General features: G+C 39.7%; 1 protein-coding gene across 1 annotated transcript in view; it reads right to left on the bottom strand.

Moving 5' to 3' along the window:
- Nucleotides 1–14,846, bottom strand: part of ppp2r3b (protein phosphatase 2, regulatory subunit B'', beta) — a 37,773-nt gene extending 22,927 nt beyond the window's left edge. The window contains exons 1-2 of the mRNA XM_088912871.1: nucleotides 14,767–14,846; nucleotides 10,118–10,572 (exon numbers count right to left, since the gene is read on the bottom strand). Of these exons, the coding sequence (XP_088768997.1) occupies nucleotides 10,118–10,477 (360 nt within the window). The 5' untranslated portion in view covers nucleotides 10,478–10,572; nucleotides 14,767–14,846. The remainder of the gene's footprint in view (nucleotides 1–10,117; nucleotides 10,573–14,766) is intronic.
- Nucleotides 14,847–19,072: the final 4,226 nt, after the last annotated feature.

Below are 19,072 nucleotides of genomic sequence, written 5' to 3'. Positions count from 1 at the left end.
TTAAATTTGTGAAATGGTTTCAATTTATCGAGCAAAAAAAAAAGTGCATTTGTGTCAGTCCCTTGCAACGACAAATTAAATGCCACAACATTAGACATACCTCTAGGCAAGCCAACTTGGCATGCCCTTCTCGTCTCGGAAGAAACCTGGCAAGGAAGAGTTAACGTTGGCTTCAAACGCATGCAATTCTTTCCTAATTTCAAACACTAGTTCCAAAAACAAAGCACAAGAAACTCAGCGGCCCTCCGCACTACATTAACTGTCACGATTTGCACAGACATTTAAACATGAAGTCAAATGTTTTACACTTCCAAAGTTTATAATTACAGTTGTATATACCACTAACCTTACCTCAGTGAGCTACATTTCAGTACAGATGCTTAACATTTAATTCTTTGCACAGTGTTGTGTGAAAGTGGGATGGCTTCTAGTTTTCAGGCTAACTCAGTATCAATAATGACCTTACAGATCAACTGCTCTCTAATTGTATAGATTTTCCTATAGGGTCTCCTATGTTGTCTTACCAGTCAATGGAGGACAGTAATCAAATGTAACTATTGTTCTGACAGCACTGTTAATTCATTATGATATTTCCTATTATTTCTGATCAAATCAGTCACTTGATAACTGCCTGAGCTTAAAAACTCAACAACTAGTTGTTTTGTATTATGCCACCTGATATGAAATTGCCAATTGGGTTTTTTCAAGTCTCAGCTCATAACTATGAACCCTGTGACCACTCAGGAAGTCCAAACAAGAGAGAATGCACTACATCACAGGTAATACCATCCAGTACTGGTGTTCGGCGCTGACTGGAGGAGAGATGCATCCCACAGCTGTTGCACAGCATGCCTGCTTTTGCCCAAAGGGCTATAAAGTCGCTGTGGGCAACTAATCTCACCTTAATCTCATTAGTCAACTGGGACTGGGATTCCTCAAACAGCAGCACACAATTGGCTGAGCACCACTGCTCAGGAGATCCCAGTCACAGTAGGCTAGTGACGTGACCCAGGCTCGAACCCATGATCATGAACGTCCAAAAACATTGCAGACTACTTCTTTTCTAGATGGCAAAGGACAATATTACAATTTTATGGTACAGAGATTTTTAACTTAAGAATTCCTTCACTGTTCATGCTTTTATCATCACATAGCAAACACATTAATGACACTTTGTTGCTTAGCAGTTTGTACAAAAGATCACCTGAAATAGATCTGTAACCAAGATAACCACAGACAGTTTTTCAAGCAAAATGTTTCATGAAAAAGCTCCCTCATTCAAATTTAATATACCATATTGAATGCACCAATGTTATTTGTGCTATGAGCTTTTTGTTAAAGCACTTATTAAAATGAATTAAAAAATGCAATATTACAAACCATACTGATAGATTGAGATGTATTTAAAAAACTTTTTAAATATTAATTAGGAATGACGGGTTATGGTCTTCATGTCTGATGACCAAGACACATCTGTTTTGGAATAAATTGGACAATGCAATAAAATTATAATTATAATATATTCTGAAATAAATGGAAGAAAATGTTAAGATGGGATAAAAGTTCATATGGTTTCAAAAATAGATGAGGAGAGTGTAAAAGCATACAGTCTCAGTTTTTGTGAGACTAACTGAACCAGACAGTGCTTAAGAAAACAGGTGGTTTAAATTAGTAAATCAGTATTGAACACATGCTTATGCATCAGAAACCTACAGGCACAGGAAGAATTCATACCAAATGTTAACAAATTATGATCTAGTAAATACTGGCCTAAATGATTTAATAGATCACAAAAGAAAAAGAGACAGAAAATAAGTTATAGAGAACATAAAAAGAGTGAAAATGCAAAGCAAAGAACACACAGCAGTAAAAGCAAGCCAAGAAAAGTTATCAAAAGAGTCAAAAGAGAAACTGAAACAGGTGTGGGAGCCATAATGTCTTGGCTTTAGTTTCAGTATTACACTAGTAAAATATCAGTAGGGGAATAAGCAGTGTGTTAGATCCATTTGTATCTCTATAACACAAATAGGGCTTAGAGATTTTCTTGACAATGTGACCTTCAAGGCTCCTAACCTATAGTACAACCGTTATCCTACGGAGGCAGACGAAAAAGAAAATCAGGTAGCAAGAGATGAGATATGATAGGAGAGAGTGAGTTACAGCCTACATTCCATCCTCACCAAAGTATCCCTTTCATACAAAACAAAAACCTAACAGGTACTGGGCACAGAAGGGACTTAAAATTCAGGAATTCAGGAAAAGGAGATGTCATTGTAGATTTCTGGAACTTTTTAACTTTCCTTTATACATTTACCAGGCAGGGTTTGTTCCTCTTTTTTTATATGCATTCGTGTTCAAAATTGTCTCCAAGGACAGTCGTCTTTTAAGGCTCGGTTTAGACTCTAAGTTCAACTGTGGTGTATTTAGCTCATGAAAACAGTCCTACCTAACCTTAAAAAGATTTAGGGCCATCTCTGATTGGATTTGGGATCCATTTTTGGTGACGGGCTCTAAGATAATTGTTTTTATCATTTTTCTTGAGCTTAATAAAACTTTCTCTTGTCAGTATCTGTCTAATTCTCCAACTCCTAATTGTTTAAGAAAAGATTTTGATCACCTATTTCATGATCAAGTGCAGGTGTGATTTGTCTTCTAGTTTATACTTAGTCCACAGGTTCTGCACAAGTCTTGTCCTTGAGGGACAGCAATCAGGAGTTCTTCCAGGCCTCTTTAAGTCACAGCTGAACACTGCTGAAAAGTGTTAAAATGGTCCAATTAAGCTAACGATCGGCTAAATTAGTTCATTAACAGAAGTGGGATGGAAACGCATCCCATAAACACTGTAGCCCTCTAGGACGTGGAGTTCTGCATCCCTGGTTTAGTCTAAGAGAACATATATCAAAATCCGGAAAAGACAGACTCTTGAAAAAGTTAATGTGGATACATTTATTAGACTGTATGCAGGAAGCGAGAAAGTACATTTCAAATGGGTAGTACTGAATAAGACGCAATGCGTGAGAAAGATATGGGAGTGTATGTAGACTCAGCTTTTAAGATGCAGGGAAGCAGTAAATAAGGTCAACACAGTGCTAGGTTATATTGTTAAGATTCCAGAAGTTAATCAAGAGAAGTAATTGTTAAAATTAGACAATGCATTACTTGGATCTCACTAAGAATAGTGGCCCATTTTGTCACCATGCTGCATAAAGAGTATTGTACTAGAGGCATGACAATAGAGAGCAACCAGACCAATCCTTTGTCCGAGGCTTTCAAAATGCTAAGGGAATTAATCTTCTAACCTGAAACAGGACCATGACTTGTGACCAGGATTCAGGTATTCAAAATGCTGAAAGGCACCACCCAAGCTAACTTGGGGGACTTAGAAATCAGCAGAAACACAAAGATGGAGACAAATGAAAATTAAGTTTAGAACAGAAAATGAATCATGCTTTTTTAGTCGCAGGTGCCTGCCACTGGCTTCCTAGACATGAGGCTGGAATCAGTTCCGTGAGATTCTTTAAGAACGACCAGCACAGACCAAGAAAGATACTCTTCTTAATTGCAACTTTTCTTTGTCTGGTATGGAAACATCAGCTTATTTACCAGATCTTCATGGTGCACTGAAACTGAAGAGATTTGTTTTTCCCCAGACAGAATATTTCAAATTGGTTCCCATCTGTTAAAATAGATTATACAAAGGATCACAAGTTATCTTCTGCCATCGCACTAAAGATTAGTAACACATAATGCAGAAATAGTTCAGAAATGTTCAATAAGCAAGGGCATAGACAAGCCTTCTTGGCATTTACAGTAGAGCACTGACTCCATTTTGCTAGCTAATGTCAGTACAAGAGAATGAAGGCTATCTTTATCGGTGTCTTGTGTCAAAGTTAGACCAGCTGTCCCAAGCTGCATCAGCATGACGTTAATTGAATTTTTAACTAATCCTTTGAAGAATGCATTTGTATTCTGGAATTTCTTTGGCTTTCTTAAAATAGAGCATTACTTATGTAGGATGAGAATTACTTTAATACTCAGTGACATTGTGGGCACATGCTGCTTACATCACTCAAGAAAACTTAACATGTTTTTCATTTACTGTAAAGTGTCTGAGAACGGCTAAAAGGAAAAGCTTCCCCGCGTCTTTTGGCTCGCTTAGCTTTCCGCACTGAAAACCACCTCAATCAAAAATTTAAAAAAAAGTCAAAGTACTACAAAAAACTCTTGCCATATTTATGTATTTGGAGTCAGCAAAGAAGGCTGTTCAGGCATTCAGGTATGCCACAATTCTGTACGTGCTCCTGCAGACCTATGCTATGTCTTTCATGCTGTACACACCTACATTGACCACATTTTAAAAAAAGAACTAAGAAACACCACAGTTTACATTTACCAACCCACAGAGTGGAAAATCTCAGATCTGAAACTTCAGGATGGAAATGAGAGAACTGCACACGCTTTCAAGTTAATCCCATACTGTTAACCCATAAAATGTACTGTATACATATTCCACAGAAACATTATTCCTAGAGAATAGGATTCAGAACCTGGTCTTCAGTTCTGCTACTGGGACAGTCAAAGCACAACATGTCTGTCTCATACTGCCAGCAGTCTTGATCAACTGTCATTTAAATAAACCATTTAAGTTGATGTACTGAGCAGAAGCAATGTATTTTAATCTTATGTAATTTAATGAAAGTCTCTTAGACTCATTTACAAGAAGGACAAATCTTCAGATGCATTTCCTTTAAAAAAATAAGTATTGCATTAAATCGTAATGCCATAACAAATAGATGCTTAGAGAGTATTTCAGTAATGTCATCTTATTTATAATACTTAATAATGGAAAATAGATACTCTTGACAAAAAACATTCTGATATTTCAATTAAAAAAAACAATTGCTTCGTGGACACTGACTGAATTGAAATAGTTATTTACATTTCAAGCAGCGTCTCCCATTAAAATGGATTCAGTATATGTACAGAGTAAAGACTGGAATCTAAACCGATACAGTAGGTCTGCCACTACATGAAAACAAAAACAGGGGAAACAGAAAACTTTTGCTGATTCATTATATTGATTCACTGTTCTGAAGCCACAGATGGATGTAAAGATTCCTAATTATGCTAAAACAGTGCAGAGTAATTACACCTGGGGTAAAACATTTTTCTTTCTTGAACAGTGGATTCAATGATCCAAAAATACTCCTCAGACATGGTATGCAAGGTCTACTTTGAGAAACATGTGTTATTCTTAGGGTACACAATGAATATTTAAATTCAATTCAATGTATTTTTATATAGCGCCTTTCACAACAAGGTTGCCCCAAGGCACTTAACAAAGCAAGTGACCATACATGTTGTGAATACAGAACAGAAAAGACCAGAAGACAATGAAGGGGAGGACCCTCCAGGGGTCCAAGGTCAACTGGCTGCCCAACCCCTTTGAGCATGCTAACAATATACAATTAAAAAGGGAATGCATGAATAAGGGAATAAATGACTAACATGCATCAACAAGGAATTTGATTAAGAGACATGCCCCCCAAAACCCTGGAGTACAGAGTGGGATGCACTCACACATCACGTTAACAAATATCCAGACTGATTAAACACTGAGCACAGTAAACGGTCCTGGGTTTCATATACCACATGTATTCCCTCCTTACTGCACTGCCTGCAGCATGACTGAGGCATCAACCTTTGCTTCTTTAATGGCCATGTCCTCTTGCCCGGTGTCCTGCTGCTTGCACACGAACACCTAGGAGTTTCAGCCAGTGTAAGCAAGGACCTGGGTTTAGCACCCAACTGCATCAACTAGCCACCTGACAAAGTGTGTAATTTCACAGTGAGGCAATGTGGACAAGTGGGCCCAAAACAGCGTTTCCTGCTTCACACAAAAACCTATTCTATTCTATCTATTTCTACACCTATTCTTATCAACTCTGGCTCATTTGATGTTTTAACATGCAGAAGACAGTCATGAAAGTCTACTAATGACTTGAAACTATAGGCACAGTATACAGGTGTTTTGCTATTAATATATCCACACCGTTCCACTTATGGTAGTGTATTTTTAGTATTACAGTTACAGTATTACTGGTAAAAACAGTGGAATGAAAAATCTAAACTATAGTTATAGTTCACAAGATATCAGAGTACTGGTTGTGATAATTACTTTGGGAGAACATAGCCTCAAATGCTCCTGTCCAACCTGAGAAGGCGTAATCTTTTCTGGAGTGGAAACATTCAGGGTGTGGGTTAATTCCACTTCTGTGGATGGGAAAAAGCAAATGAAAATGGAATTGAAAAATTGGAACACACTCCAGTCTTGGAATTATCTGTACCTTCTCTTACAGACTAAGCCTTGAATTGCAATGCACTATTTAAATACATCCGGTATTTTAAAAAGTTCTCTTCTGTGTAATAAATAAATTTGTTCTGGAACTTAAACTCACCTTTGTGAGGGAATTTCAAATATAGTAATATTGCCGTGCTCTTAGAGGAACAATTTATATTTGTTATCCATGTCATTCCACTACTGCTGACATTCACAGGGAAAAGCAATTAACTGCTATTTTCAGAAGATTTTCCTTTTAAGCTAAAAACACACATGACCTCCGGAGGACCCTGACAGTGATAATTCAATCATCATTAGACAATTCTTGAAATTGTCTTGAGATTTCTAATGGGCTTCAGTAAAAAAAAAAACTGTTATGCTTCTACAAAAGAAAACCCATCAATGACTGGTTTACATGTCAGAAGTGCACAGTTTTTGAATGTGGACAAGTTCAAGTAGTCGTTGTCAGTATACTAGCTACACTGATTATATACTATACAAAACTATTGCATCATTCTCACCAAAGAGGAAGAAAAATATTGTAGCCGATTTAATATATAAATGTATTCAAAACCCCTTATATAAAGGTGAACGCCACCAATGTCTCATTTTCTGCGAGCATTAACAGGAGCTATTGAAAACCGAGCGCACCACAAAAAAAAAAACCCCATCGAAACAGTTGGATACCCTCAACGACAGGAGTGTGAGCTGTTTTCTGGAAGAGCGGAAACCACATAAAAGTGATGTTAGTTTTGAGCTGTAGCAGCGAGGGCTCCACGACACTACCCTGCCATGTCTGACATGTCAACATGTTACAGCTATGGAGCACTTGTGGACGCAGCTGTGACTATCGCTCACTGTCAACACATTTCAAAGGGCTACAGTGGGAAATGCCTGGTTTGCCTCAACCTAGAAAGGAACCAATCAGCTGAATCAGCCCAAACTAGTAGCAGATTACTCAACGGTGTCATTTCTTTTTGGGTAATGAGTTAAGCCTGAACTACCGACTGCAATGATTTTGTGATCAAGCCATATAAGGGGTTAAAAAACTATTATGCTGGAGGAATAGACATGGCATTTTGTTCTTAAAGGATTTATTTTTTTTTTCAACATGGACTACAGCTGTCAAATGTGTTCAAGGATACCCTCCTACAAAATGTAAGCACTCGCAGCAGTCAAGACCTACATGGTGCGCTAAAAGCAGATCACATGTCCAGAATTTAAATCCATGTGCTCTCTGAAAATGAGGTAGGCAGGCCCCTCCTCTCCAATGGAAAAAATGACAAAAACGTTAGAAAAACAATCTGGAATTTACTTTTGTCTGTTTTTTTGTTAGCGTTATAAATCTCCCACCATGAACATGGTTTGTTTAAAACAGGAAAAGTGTTAGTGGAAAAAATAATATAACATTACCTCCATAAAACTAAACTCTTAATATGATATAACAGTAGTTGTCAATCAGCATTCAGGTACAATAAATACATTAGTTTCAATTTCTAGTTTCAAGTGCTAAAGGCAGTTTACAACAAACTACTGCACAAAACAGAGCTATGTCATCACTACCAGAAAGCACACATTTTCATCTAACCCTACACACTTTTCCTACCCTGACTCAAGGAGAGCAGCTGTTCAGCAACCTCTTGTGGCTTGAAAGAGCAACAGGAGAAACATGAGATCGATGAGAACACACACTTCACTGCACTGTATATATATATATCCGACCTGACATTTCAGCAGTTCTATAAGTGAGAAAAGCCTTACTGTGGAACAATGACATGGGATATCTGTCACTGTTGTATTCAGTCTCTAAGGTAATTACGTGGTTAGAAACGAATTTGGTAATCCCCATTTGGTAATTAGTAGGTAACTGATTAAGGAATCTCATCCAGCCTATTTCTTGAAAAAAGTTAGGATTCTTGAACAACACGGCTGGATAGTTGGTTCCACACGCCCACAACCCCATGGGGAAAGACGTGCCACCTGTTCTCGGGTTTACACTTCCATATAGATTCAACTTGCGTCCTCATTAAGACATGACCTTCAGTCTGTAACATCTGTACAATCTGCGCAAAACAGTCTCACGTGAAATGCATGTTTTTAACTCCACTGATTTGCTGTTTCACCCAAGTCCTTCCTGGTGGAGCCCAAAGCTATAATGAAGTGCTGAGTAAGACAAATCGGCACCAACACCCATGAACTCTGACCCTGGCCTGGACAGAAGGTTTTGAAAGGCTAGAAGATGTCCAGCTGCCTGGATGTTGATGCGTTACTGCTCGTGTGAAGTGTACCATCAGCTGCTTCCATGCCTGATACTGCAATTGCTTCATGCCGTTAACATAACATAACTTTGTTAACCCTATACAATTTCTTGCATTAGGAATGATCTTTTCGCATACCCCAGCTTGCTCTCCATGAGACACACAGACACACAGATAGGGAGAGAGCCTGGGGTCAGAGCGCAGGGTCAGCCATTGTACAGCGCCCCTGGAGCAGCTGGGGTGAAGGGCCTTGCTCAGGGGCCCAACGGAGTAGGATTCCTCTGCCGGCTGCGGGATTTGAACCGGCAACCTTCCAGCCACAGGCGCAGATCCTTAGCCACAGAACCACCGCTCCACCCCGTTGATTTCAAGAGTATTGAAATGAACCAACGAGCACACTTCTGTATTCTACTTTGCTCCCAGTGAAACAGTGAGCCCTGTAACATAACATATGTAGACCGAAAGGTCTACTTTCTCATTAATTCAACATTTTCACCAACACTGAGGATATAGCTGGTGACATTCAAATTCTGTACGTTTCAACTGTACAGAAAAATGAGAGTATTAAAAAATCATGTAGAACGCAAAAGTAAAAAATTAAAGAGTAAAAGGGAAACTTAGAAATTTAGAAATCAAAAGCTGGCTAGTGAATCTGGCAAAAAAGTGACAAATGTACTGTAAAGTCTTTCTTCAAATCTATACATTAATACATGGAATAGAAGCATAAACATGTTATTCTAATGAAAGTTAATGTATTGGGTGCTACGATATGCCATCCAGCTGTAGAAAATTCTAATGGAAAAACAGGCATTCAATAAAGTTCAATAAAATGGTTATTTTGAGCAGCTGACAGCTGACCTTTTTTACATACTAAAGGACTACTAGGTTAGTGCCGGAAGTGTTGAATCATTGTGTTTGCAGGACAGGTATGCCAATAGATTATACAGCAATACTTATTATGAAAAAGGAGTATTTTAAACAAGCTTTTTTAAAATAGACTGTGAAACTGGCCCAAAACCTCAAACGAAACTGTGTTAATTCCTAAACCTCTCTGCTTGCTCACACAGCATATTGCTTAGTGTAGTCTTGATTGCACACAGCCCTGGCACAGGAATTCGGGGAACGCTGCAGGGCAGCTCTGGCAGAGGACACACACACTGAGCGGAACTGCAGCAAGCATCCTGCGGGTACAGGATCTGGGCTGGCAGGACTGAGGGCCAGAAAACATTTTGGCTTCCCTGCTTTACGTTAATGACACAATCACTGAGGCTGAAAGAGGGAAAAGTACTTCCTGACATCCTATTAGGACACAAATATAGGGGTGAGGGCCCACTTATTCACACCTAGAAGCCTTCAACATCCCCCTGCTGTCAGGACCACCCTCACCTATCAAGAACAGGCAAAAAATAAATCCAAATGGAGTCAAATGTGAGGCTGCAGTCTTCACTCTAAGGAATAATATATTTCATCTAAAATTAGCCAACATAAAAGCAAAGAAGCAAACTGGAAAACAACTTACCAGTTTAGTGCCAATGGACCTTCTCACTGGTCTACCATTAGGCCCAACACGAGGGCTTCCACAGCTCCCAGAAGGCAGTGCGGTAGAGGGGGCTGAAGGGGGGCTCGAAGGAGTACTTAATGGCGATACCGCTTTCTCCGCCATGTTCTTTTTAGAGACAACGTTATTCTTATTGGCACTGCAGACTAAGCTTCTGTTGTGTTTGCCATCTCCCGCGCCAGTTTCTATCCGCTCTCCATTCTTTATTCGCCTGAGGTAATCCTTCAGCATTAGCTGCGTGGTCGTTTCACTCAACCAGTTCAAGAAGAGCTCGTCCACTTTCATTTTCAGAACCGGCTGAAGAACTGGCGCTGCTGGCATCGTGACCCCCCTTGGTTTCGGATCAACTCTCTGAAGAAAGGAACATTCGACGCTTCCACAGGACCACTGGAAATCTAAAATCCACTTCAGCTAACCTGTTGGAAAAGATGAGAGCATCAACAAACAGAATACTGTGGCATACCGGTGATGTTTCTAACCACACAAGTATCATAAATTTTTGAATGTGGAATTAAGAGCTCATTCTATGGAGACTATGGAAAATGTGCAACACCAGGTTCACAACACAGTTCCTCAGAGTTCAGAAAACAGCATTTTTTCTATGTGTCCTGACATTAGAAGCAGATACTCACTGGCATAAGTGTTAAATTGATCTAATTCAGACTTAACTTGACTAATTTATCCCTTCTTCACAAGCGTGAACTGTTGGAAATATAGGGGCATAAAAAACCTTCCAAAATGAGAAAATACTGTTCTTGATTATGTGATATCAAAAAGTGTGCAGGATGCTTTAATGACTTACAGTCTTTGAAGAAACTTGTAAAAATTGCTATTCCAGAAGAATCATAATTTGTGCATGCTCTATGAGTATAACATAACCTTAGGAAAAACGCAGTTCAACTGAATTTGTGCTTGTCATCTTGAGAAGGTGTCTTTTTTTACCTTCCGAATGTCACTCATACACATTTCTCCCATCTGAGGCAGGAAAGAAAAAGTATACTTTTGTCTATTCCTGGCTTGATTACTGTATTGACTGCTTTAGTGAGTATTGCATCACTAATTGTGTATCAACTCTCAAATTGCTACAAGCTCAGAACTCAGCTTCCAACACCTTAACGAAATATAAAGTACCAGTGCATGTATCATCCATTCTAGAGTTCTTTGCTGTGGATGTCAGAATAAAATTCAAAATACCACTGTTCATCATTAAGTACTTGAACAACGCTGTTGCTGCAGACTACATCATTGAACTGTTATTTCCCATGTACATGACATTTGCACTCTTCAGACTATGGTCCTTTTTCACTACCCCAGGAGAAGAAAAACAGGAGAATGTGCGTTCTGCTTTGTTGCTGCAAGACTGTGTAAGGATTTCCCAGCCCATAACAGATCTAGCAAAGTCACTACTTTTAAATCCCGTCTTAAAACCCACTGTTATCGTCTAGCTTTTAATTAATTTAGCGTATAATTATGTGCATAACTGTTTCGTCTGACAGTTTCACAGTGCCTTGAGATGATGTACCTTAAAAAGCAATATCTAAAACATTTCTCCATGAAAAAATAAATCTGTTTTCTGTTTTTTTATAAATCAAAAGTAACCTCAGGGGATAACTCATATATAGGGCCATTTCTGGCTTCATATTTAGCTTCCTAGTGGAAAACACTCACGACTGGGCCTACTGGGTTAACATTTTGGAGAGCACTGCTCTGGACCGATTCATTTACTTGCAGTTTTATCACCATCAGCACTATGGGACTTCACCTATTCACTGATGGGTTTCCCACCCCAAGATTCATCCACAAAGAATCTCCTATCCTTGACTATTCACCAGAAACCTGATCCTTTAATTAGCTGGTTTATGCTGTCCCCCCCTCGGACGTTTGTCTTTTTCCCCTCTGTCCTCCCACTGTGTGACAGACCAGTTTCACAGTTTACTTCCTAACCGTGCCAATTCTTGTGCGTGCTCCGGCCTACTGCTTTCCTTCAGTCACTTCTCGTTACTCAGCTAACCTGTTCCAATGCTTCACCTTCACCTTGCCATTCAAAAACCACCATTACCTGCAACTACGTTTGTGCCATTCTGATATACCATACTAACAGCTCCCAAACATGGGTACCTGCAAACACTTAACTGGAATCAATGTTTGTAAATAAGGCAGTCAGAATACACATAACAGCTCTGAGTTCTCACTTCTGGCTTCTGCATGTGCTTCATGGTTTTCTGCTGCATTCTTTAGCTGCTCTTCAAACTGGACTGTATCTCCAGTTTGTGTACATAACTCAGATGCTCTGAAGCCACTGGACTGTAAATTGAGAAACAGGATGCAGTGAAATGTTGTTGTCAGGCCTCTTACCTCAGAAAGCAACTCACGGCAGATATTCGAACCTTTCTGCTGTTAAAACTACAACAAACAAACCTACCTGGCATTCACCTTAATCTCCGAGGTATAGCTGCAGAAGCTATATACTAACTGAGCACTGACATGCACAAAACAGAGATGAAAGCACTCCTGATATTCTCAAATTCCTACATTTTAGGGATGCATTAGACAAACGGCAAAGCAATATATTCAAACTTGGTACTTGCATTCTATCCCATTACAGGAATTTAAATACCCAATAAATTGTGAACAAACGGATTGATCCCAATCGGTGATTAAGCCATGTGCCAAAGTTCACTTTGATAATTAAGGATTAGTTAGAGCAAAGATTTCCAACACAATGGAACGTGATAAGATTGACCAGCCCCAACGATATAAGTCAAGGAAACCTCGCAAAATAGATGAGCCTTCTTTTACTTAAAGACAAAGGCAATGGAAAACACAATACACAAAACAGAGCGGAGACAAACACTGCAGCCCCCTAACACAGCACCTAGACCGATACAGATGGTTGCGCAAATACGATACTATGCAAGACTATTTCAATGATAAACCTCTGCCTCACTACTGAGCTGTACGTTGACCTAACACGACAACATCTACCTTAATGCTATTAAAAATAAAGTGTAAAAATGATTTAGAAAAATATTTCTTTACATTATCAAAATCGGTAACAACCGTTTTACCTGGAGATTAAATGAGACATGCCATTTATAAATTGCTTACATCAATATTAAGGGCTGTAGAGAATTAAATACATTTTAAACTCCCGGGACATGGTCTCTGTATAGCTAATGTTAAGGAAGTCAATAGTTAATGTTGCTGAAACGAAGGTATAACAACCAAATTAACAAACCTTATTTATTACTACTCACTGATAAGATATTGAAAACAGGCTCGCCTGTTAAATTAGTTCAAGTTTATAGACATTATTCTCATTATTCCACACCTGAAGAAGGCTCCACGGCCGAAACGTTGTGTTCTCTTTCTTCTTTTTTTCAGCATGGAATAAACCTATTAATTATTCTCATATACAGGTATATAATATAACGAAATGGTATTTAGCTAGCTCTCAGACGATAAGTAGTACAGAAAAACAACAATACAATTGTATAATAAAAGAAAGACAGAGACAACAGGCAGTGTGCAAAACAACAAAAGGTAACAGGTAATGTCCAAAACAACATCAGATGTGCAAAAACATGCATCAACAGAATGAAATAAAAGGATAGAAATTATGGGGAGTGAGCTTTTTGACATGCGAGGTAGAGGTAGATTTCAATATGTGTTTGAGTTTTTGGTAAGAAAGAAGGCACTGTGAGGTTCAGATCGTAGGTGAGAGAGGCTGAGAGTTTAATAGTTTGATAGTGCGGGGGTAAGGGCGGCGCCCACGCAGGCAGCAGCCCAGCGAGCTCTCTTAAATTAAGTTACTATGTTACTAAAATAAGTTAACAAAACAAGAAAGCAACGGATACGCGCGAGTTTACAGTTGCTAACCCTAAAAGGGACTATAAATGGTAAAAGCATTTACACAACAGAGGAAAAATACAGTGCGGTGAATATCTGTGAGACTGGATTTCAGTTCAAGATCGTTAGAAAGCCAAGACCGCCTTCAAACTGAAAAGTAAATTTCAACCAGTCGCAACACGATACCACACAGTAAACACAGCTACGCGAAATCAAATATTCGCTATATTTAATCTGTTTTAACAAATTAACCACTACAATAATAATACTATCAACTATAAATGATTGTGCATCACGGATCTTAAAAGACGTACAGTAGTAACCATGAGCTCCTTTGCCGAGATGGAAGACTTGCTCGCTTTTTCATGCCACCTTGCAATAGCTGCCTACGGTAAAGTTGTTCAGACACTTGTTTATTTTCATAATAGCTCTTCGTACAACCAAGTATATTCGTCTGATACCATTTCAACACTTTGGATGCAATGCTCGATATATAATACAAGTGCATTCTTACAATGTAATCACCGATGGTGTCTTGAACAAGACTTTGCCTGTGTCAAAGCACAATAAAACTGTGCAAAACTACGATACCTCTTACACAACCCACGGGCCTAGTTCCCACAGACGCTGGACACACACACAGATCCGAACCGGTGCACTTTCCCGAAGGACACAAGCTATTTCATATGGCTTAAGAGCTCGGCGCTTATTAGTCTGAATTTAGATCCCCGCAATTTTAACATTCATGTAAAAGAACCTACCCGTTTTCCTCTGCAGAAAAAAGACGCTGTACAAACCATACTATTCATGTCAACGCGGTTTACTTTGAACTCAAACTCTCGTTTTTCCCAAGGTGGCCCAGTAGTACAACTATCGCGAGACAAGGGTTTGTGTACTTGTAACCATAGTGACCCGAGCACTGTCGCTCCTGTTCTGCCGAAGATGTTCTGTATATAAGAATAATATACATCGATAAAAAACATTCGTACTGAGACGACAACAGCTGGTACTCAATTTGTTCTCTTTGAGTTCTTAACCTTCGTAACCTGAGAGACCGATGTGAACATATGTGAGAACGAGTGAACCTACTAATGTTCGCGGGATAAATTACATTTAAACACTTCCAGGCTTACCTATAGATAATAGTAATTATTATAACAAACGATACCTTGGGGGACTATAAACAAAGACATCAAAATGTTCTGCACTGATTATACACAATGCTGAATCTAGAACAAGCTTTTTAAACTTGTATTTTTAGTAGGCTATATAAGAAGACAGGGGAAGATATCACACTCTAATTACTGTATATACCATGTTTACAGTCCAACTATAGTCTTATAGTGCCCAGCAGTAGCATCGGCCCTCTGCTAAGTTTTACTTTGGTTGGGTTGCTAGGGGGTAGTGAGGAACACCAGTTCTCCTATCAGTATCTTTGGCACCAGGATAAAGACTGAAACGAAGAAGGGATGAGGTTTGAGGTTATAAGAACATAGTGCCTTTTGCTGTGGATGTGAGAAGTTAACGTGAAGGTCCCCAGTATTCAGATAATGTCTTCATCCCTGTGGAGGTAATTAACTATGCAGCTACATCACCAACCCCTCCAGCAGGTGGCCTCACAATATCTGTGTTGTAGTGCTGAGGGTTGTAAAAGACGACCTGTGTGACTCCATTACATGCAACTAAATGGGGTCAAAAACTATTCTAGAGCTGTTTCACAAAACAAATACAGTCTGGAGAAATATGCTTCCTTTTTTAAATGTCGCACCAATCAGCTATTTTTATGTTTTTTACAGACCATCCATAAAAAACAAAATGTCACAAAAGGTTTCTCTGTATGACATTACACCCATGTATGTCTCAAGATATGAGGACAGCCCTCTGAAATGAAAAGGGGAGTGAAGTCTGAGGTTATGAGTGTTTATTTGAGGGTCTACTCTCTGATCCGTGAGAAGGGTATACCATGAACAAGCGGATAAGATGCAGAAAACTGGAGACCAGGAACTGTAAAATACACAATGCCAGATTTCATGGCATTTATTATTGCTTTCCCATTGTGGTGGATTCTGATTTGATTTGATCGATTAATTGAATGATTGATAAACAGGTCACTGCAGTACTTTTACTTATCTTTTTAAATCATTTTGGCTTCTTTGTTTTTGCTCCTAGCTGGATTCATATTCAAATCCTCCATGTCTTATTACTTTCAGTACCCATTATATATTATTTTCTGGTGGTTTTAAGTTATGTAGAGATGTAGTCTTGACATTTATTAAAAATAAATACCTTAAAATGAGTTAAATCATTTAATTAATTTGAAAGCCGTTGAGACTTTCAAGTACTGCTATGGTGATCCTTTTTATGTGGGCAGGGGAACAGAACAATTAAAATGGTTACTGGGAATAAAGACTCTACTAGAAGGTACTTGGCATGCTTTTGCTTTATATTAAAAGCATGGAATGGAAATTGAATAGAGACTGTCAGGTCCCAAAGCAGTCATAATGCTGGCAGAACTAAGAGCCAAGTCTCCATCAGCCAAGTGGCAGAAATGCCTATATATTACTCAGATGCCAGGGAGTTTATTACAAGGCTTATTGTAGTTCAGCTTGATTTGTCATTAGTACAAGAAATAATAATCCCACAATTCCCTGTAGGACAGCAACAGGATTGGTTGATCAGAGCAACACCAAAGGGAGAGGGACTAGAAGGGAGAAGACAGATGGTGTTCACCATAACCATCCTGTAAATACACAGGAGGTCATTAGCTTGGATTTGACTACAGAGCCTACTAAAGGAGCCATCTGATGATCTCCTTGTAATATCTTAAGCTAAAGCAAATAGGGAGGTGGAAAAGACACAGATGCACACAGGAACCCCGCACAGAGGATAAACAGGGAAAAAAATAGGCAGATAAACCAACTCATGAATGTGAACATCCATATGTTTCGGGGAATAAATATATTTTTTTCCTCTGTGAAATAAAGTGCATTGCATATTTTCTTGCTCTTTTTACATTATTCTAAAACCTGTTTTAATCCGCCATTATAACTAGGCCCAGGTTTGGTTTTGGAAGGGTTAAATATCACACTTCATCGTCATTCCTAATGGTCTCACTATTCTAGGACTCCATCTAGAACATAAAGGCTACCAATGAGAGGAAGCCAGTCCACCCATTTGCTCATTTGATTCTTAGTAGTTTGATCCATCTATCTATTGTCAGTCAGCTTTTTTTGAATTGAGAAACCTGCTCATGAGCTTATCTCAAAAGGCCTCCTTCTATGACGTGACAGCTCCTATCATCACCAATTACTTCCTTCATGCTACAGATCTTTCCAGCAGACTAAAGCATTCAACCAGGCAAAATTATTCAGCCAAAGGTGCCCCAGTTCCAGGTACAGTTGCAAATAACCTTGCGTTCAAGAACATGATGTTCTATGAAGATAATTCATGTTTATTACACACATTCAATAACAATTTGCTGCTCTGCTTGAGGTTAGGAAGGCCTTCTTTCTATTCCCCTCCAGCTATCTCCATCTTTCTCCATGTCAGAGATCAAGTCACCCAGTGGAATTACAGAATTGGTAATTCCAAACCCTCCAATACTCTGAACTGATGTTGGGCGCATATAGGCACAAACAAGTCAGGTCTTTCCCCTCTGAGACCCAGAGACACTCTCATGCACAGGGACAAACTCAGCACCCAGTCATGGGTTTGTGACTGACTACCCCTCAAACCTTCGCAGGCCCACTCCAGAGCAGACCACCTTCAATTAAGAAGGTGAGACAAGTATCTCCTTGGCACCTTCCAGACTCCTCCACCAAGTCTGATTCCTTTCTCACCACAGGAGTGACACCCCAGGTTCCAATAGTCAGTTGCATTTACCAGTGCACATTCTGTTGGGATTCTTCATCCTCACTCTTTGCTTTGTGGATGCTGGGCCTAAACGCTGTCTCTGTTTTGTGCTGTACCCTGAAATGCTGCATGGGTGGCCTGGTCATCAGGCGCTCGTAGGTAAACCCCTAGCACAGGGGTGGGTCCTGACATCTACAATCCGGGTGAGGATCTTTATTAGATGAGCTGTTTATTCGAATGCTGAAGGTCTCAGATGTGTTTGCTAAGTGAGAAGCTTCCAGGATCACTAGCCATAACTCGGGGGTTCACACAAGCCACTCCACCACTTCAAGGTAACAGTCCTTGGGGGGTTGTGGTCTAATGTTTAAAGAATGTTGTCTATTCCTTTCTTAAAGGATCCCATAAATCAGCTTCAATCACATCACTTGGGAGAGCCCTGTTTACATCAGCAAGCTGCTAAAAGGAAAACAGCCGGTGACTCAACTGGGAAGGATCCCTTCCAGCATATACTGGACCGTTATAATCATGTGACCTTCAAACAACATTGCTGACCTATTAATAATTTCTGAAATTCCAGAACAAAGAAGCGGACAGGAAAGATTGCTGATGACCCCTTCCTAGGCAGGTTTCATAAACCTGTTTCATAAACTTCCCTCAGGGAGACGCTATTAAAATCTAAACAACCCGGTATTTGAACAGCTTCTTTCCTGGGGCTGTCTTTTTCTTAGCCAGGATTCCTAATTAAATGTGCGCTGTCTTAATAAAGCCTATTGTCTTGTGTTTGTGTCCTAACGTTGTGTAGAACTATGCAGACGGTATAATCTGGAAGTGAGTTGAGTAGAACAATGGGGAAGAGACGAGGATCAGGAGGGGTTGACAAACAGCGGGGCATGATGACAGTGAACTGGTGCTCGGGGGGCATGGCCATGGCAAACAAGTCCAAGGGAGTCCAGGGGGAGGATCTGGGGTGAAGTCCAAAAGTCCAAAACCGGGAAATCCAAACTAGACGAAAACAAGACACAGTTAAAAACTGGAAGGGACGGGGAATAAAAGCAGGATCACTTGGCCAGGCGCTTGGAACCCCGGACTCAGCAGGGTCAGGACGCCGATTGGAGGCCTATGCCCTCAAGCTGTGGACGTAGGGCAACTTGGTGGTAGGCGGGCCTCCGGGCGTCTGTCTTCCAATGCAGAGCCGGGAGTAGCGAGAGCGTCCAC

The sequence above is a fragment of the Atractosteus spatula genome, chromosome 4 (assembly GCF_055471065.1).
Source record: "Atractosteus spatula isolate fAtrSpa1 chromosome 4, fAtrSpa1.hap1, whole genome shotgun sequence".
Taxonomy (NCBI): Eukaryota; Metazoa; Chordata; class Actinopteri; order Semionotiformes; family Lepisosteidae; genus Atractosteus; species Atractosteus spatula.
This window is presented reverse-complemented; position numbering and strand designations above follow the sequence as displayed.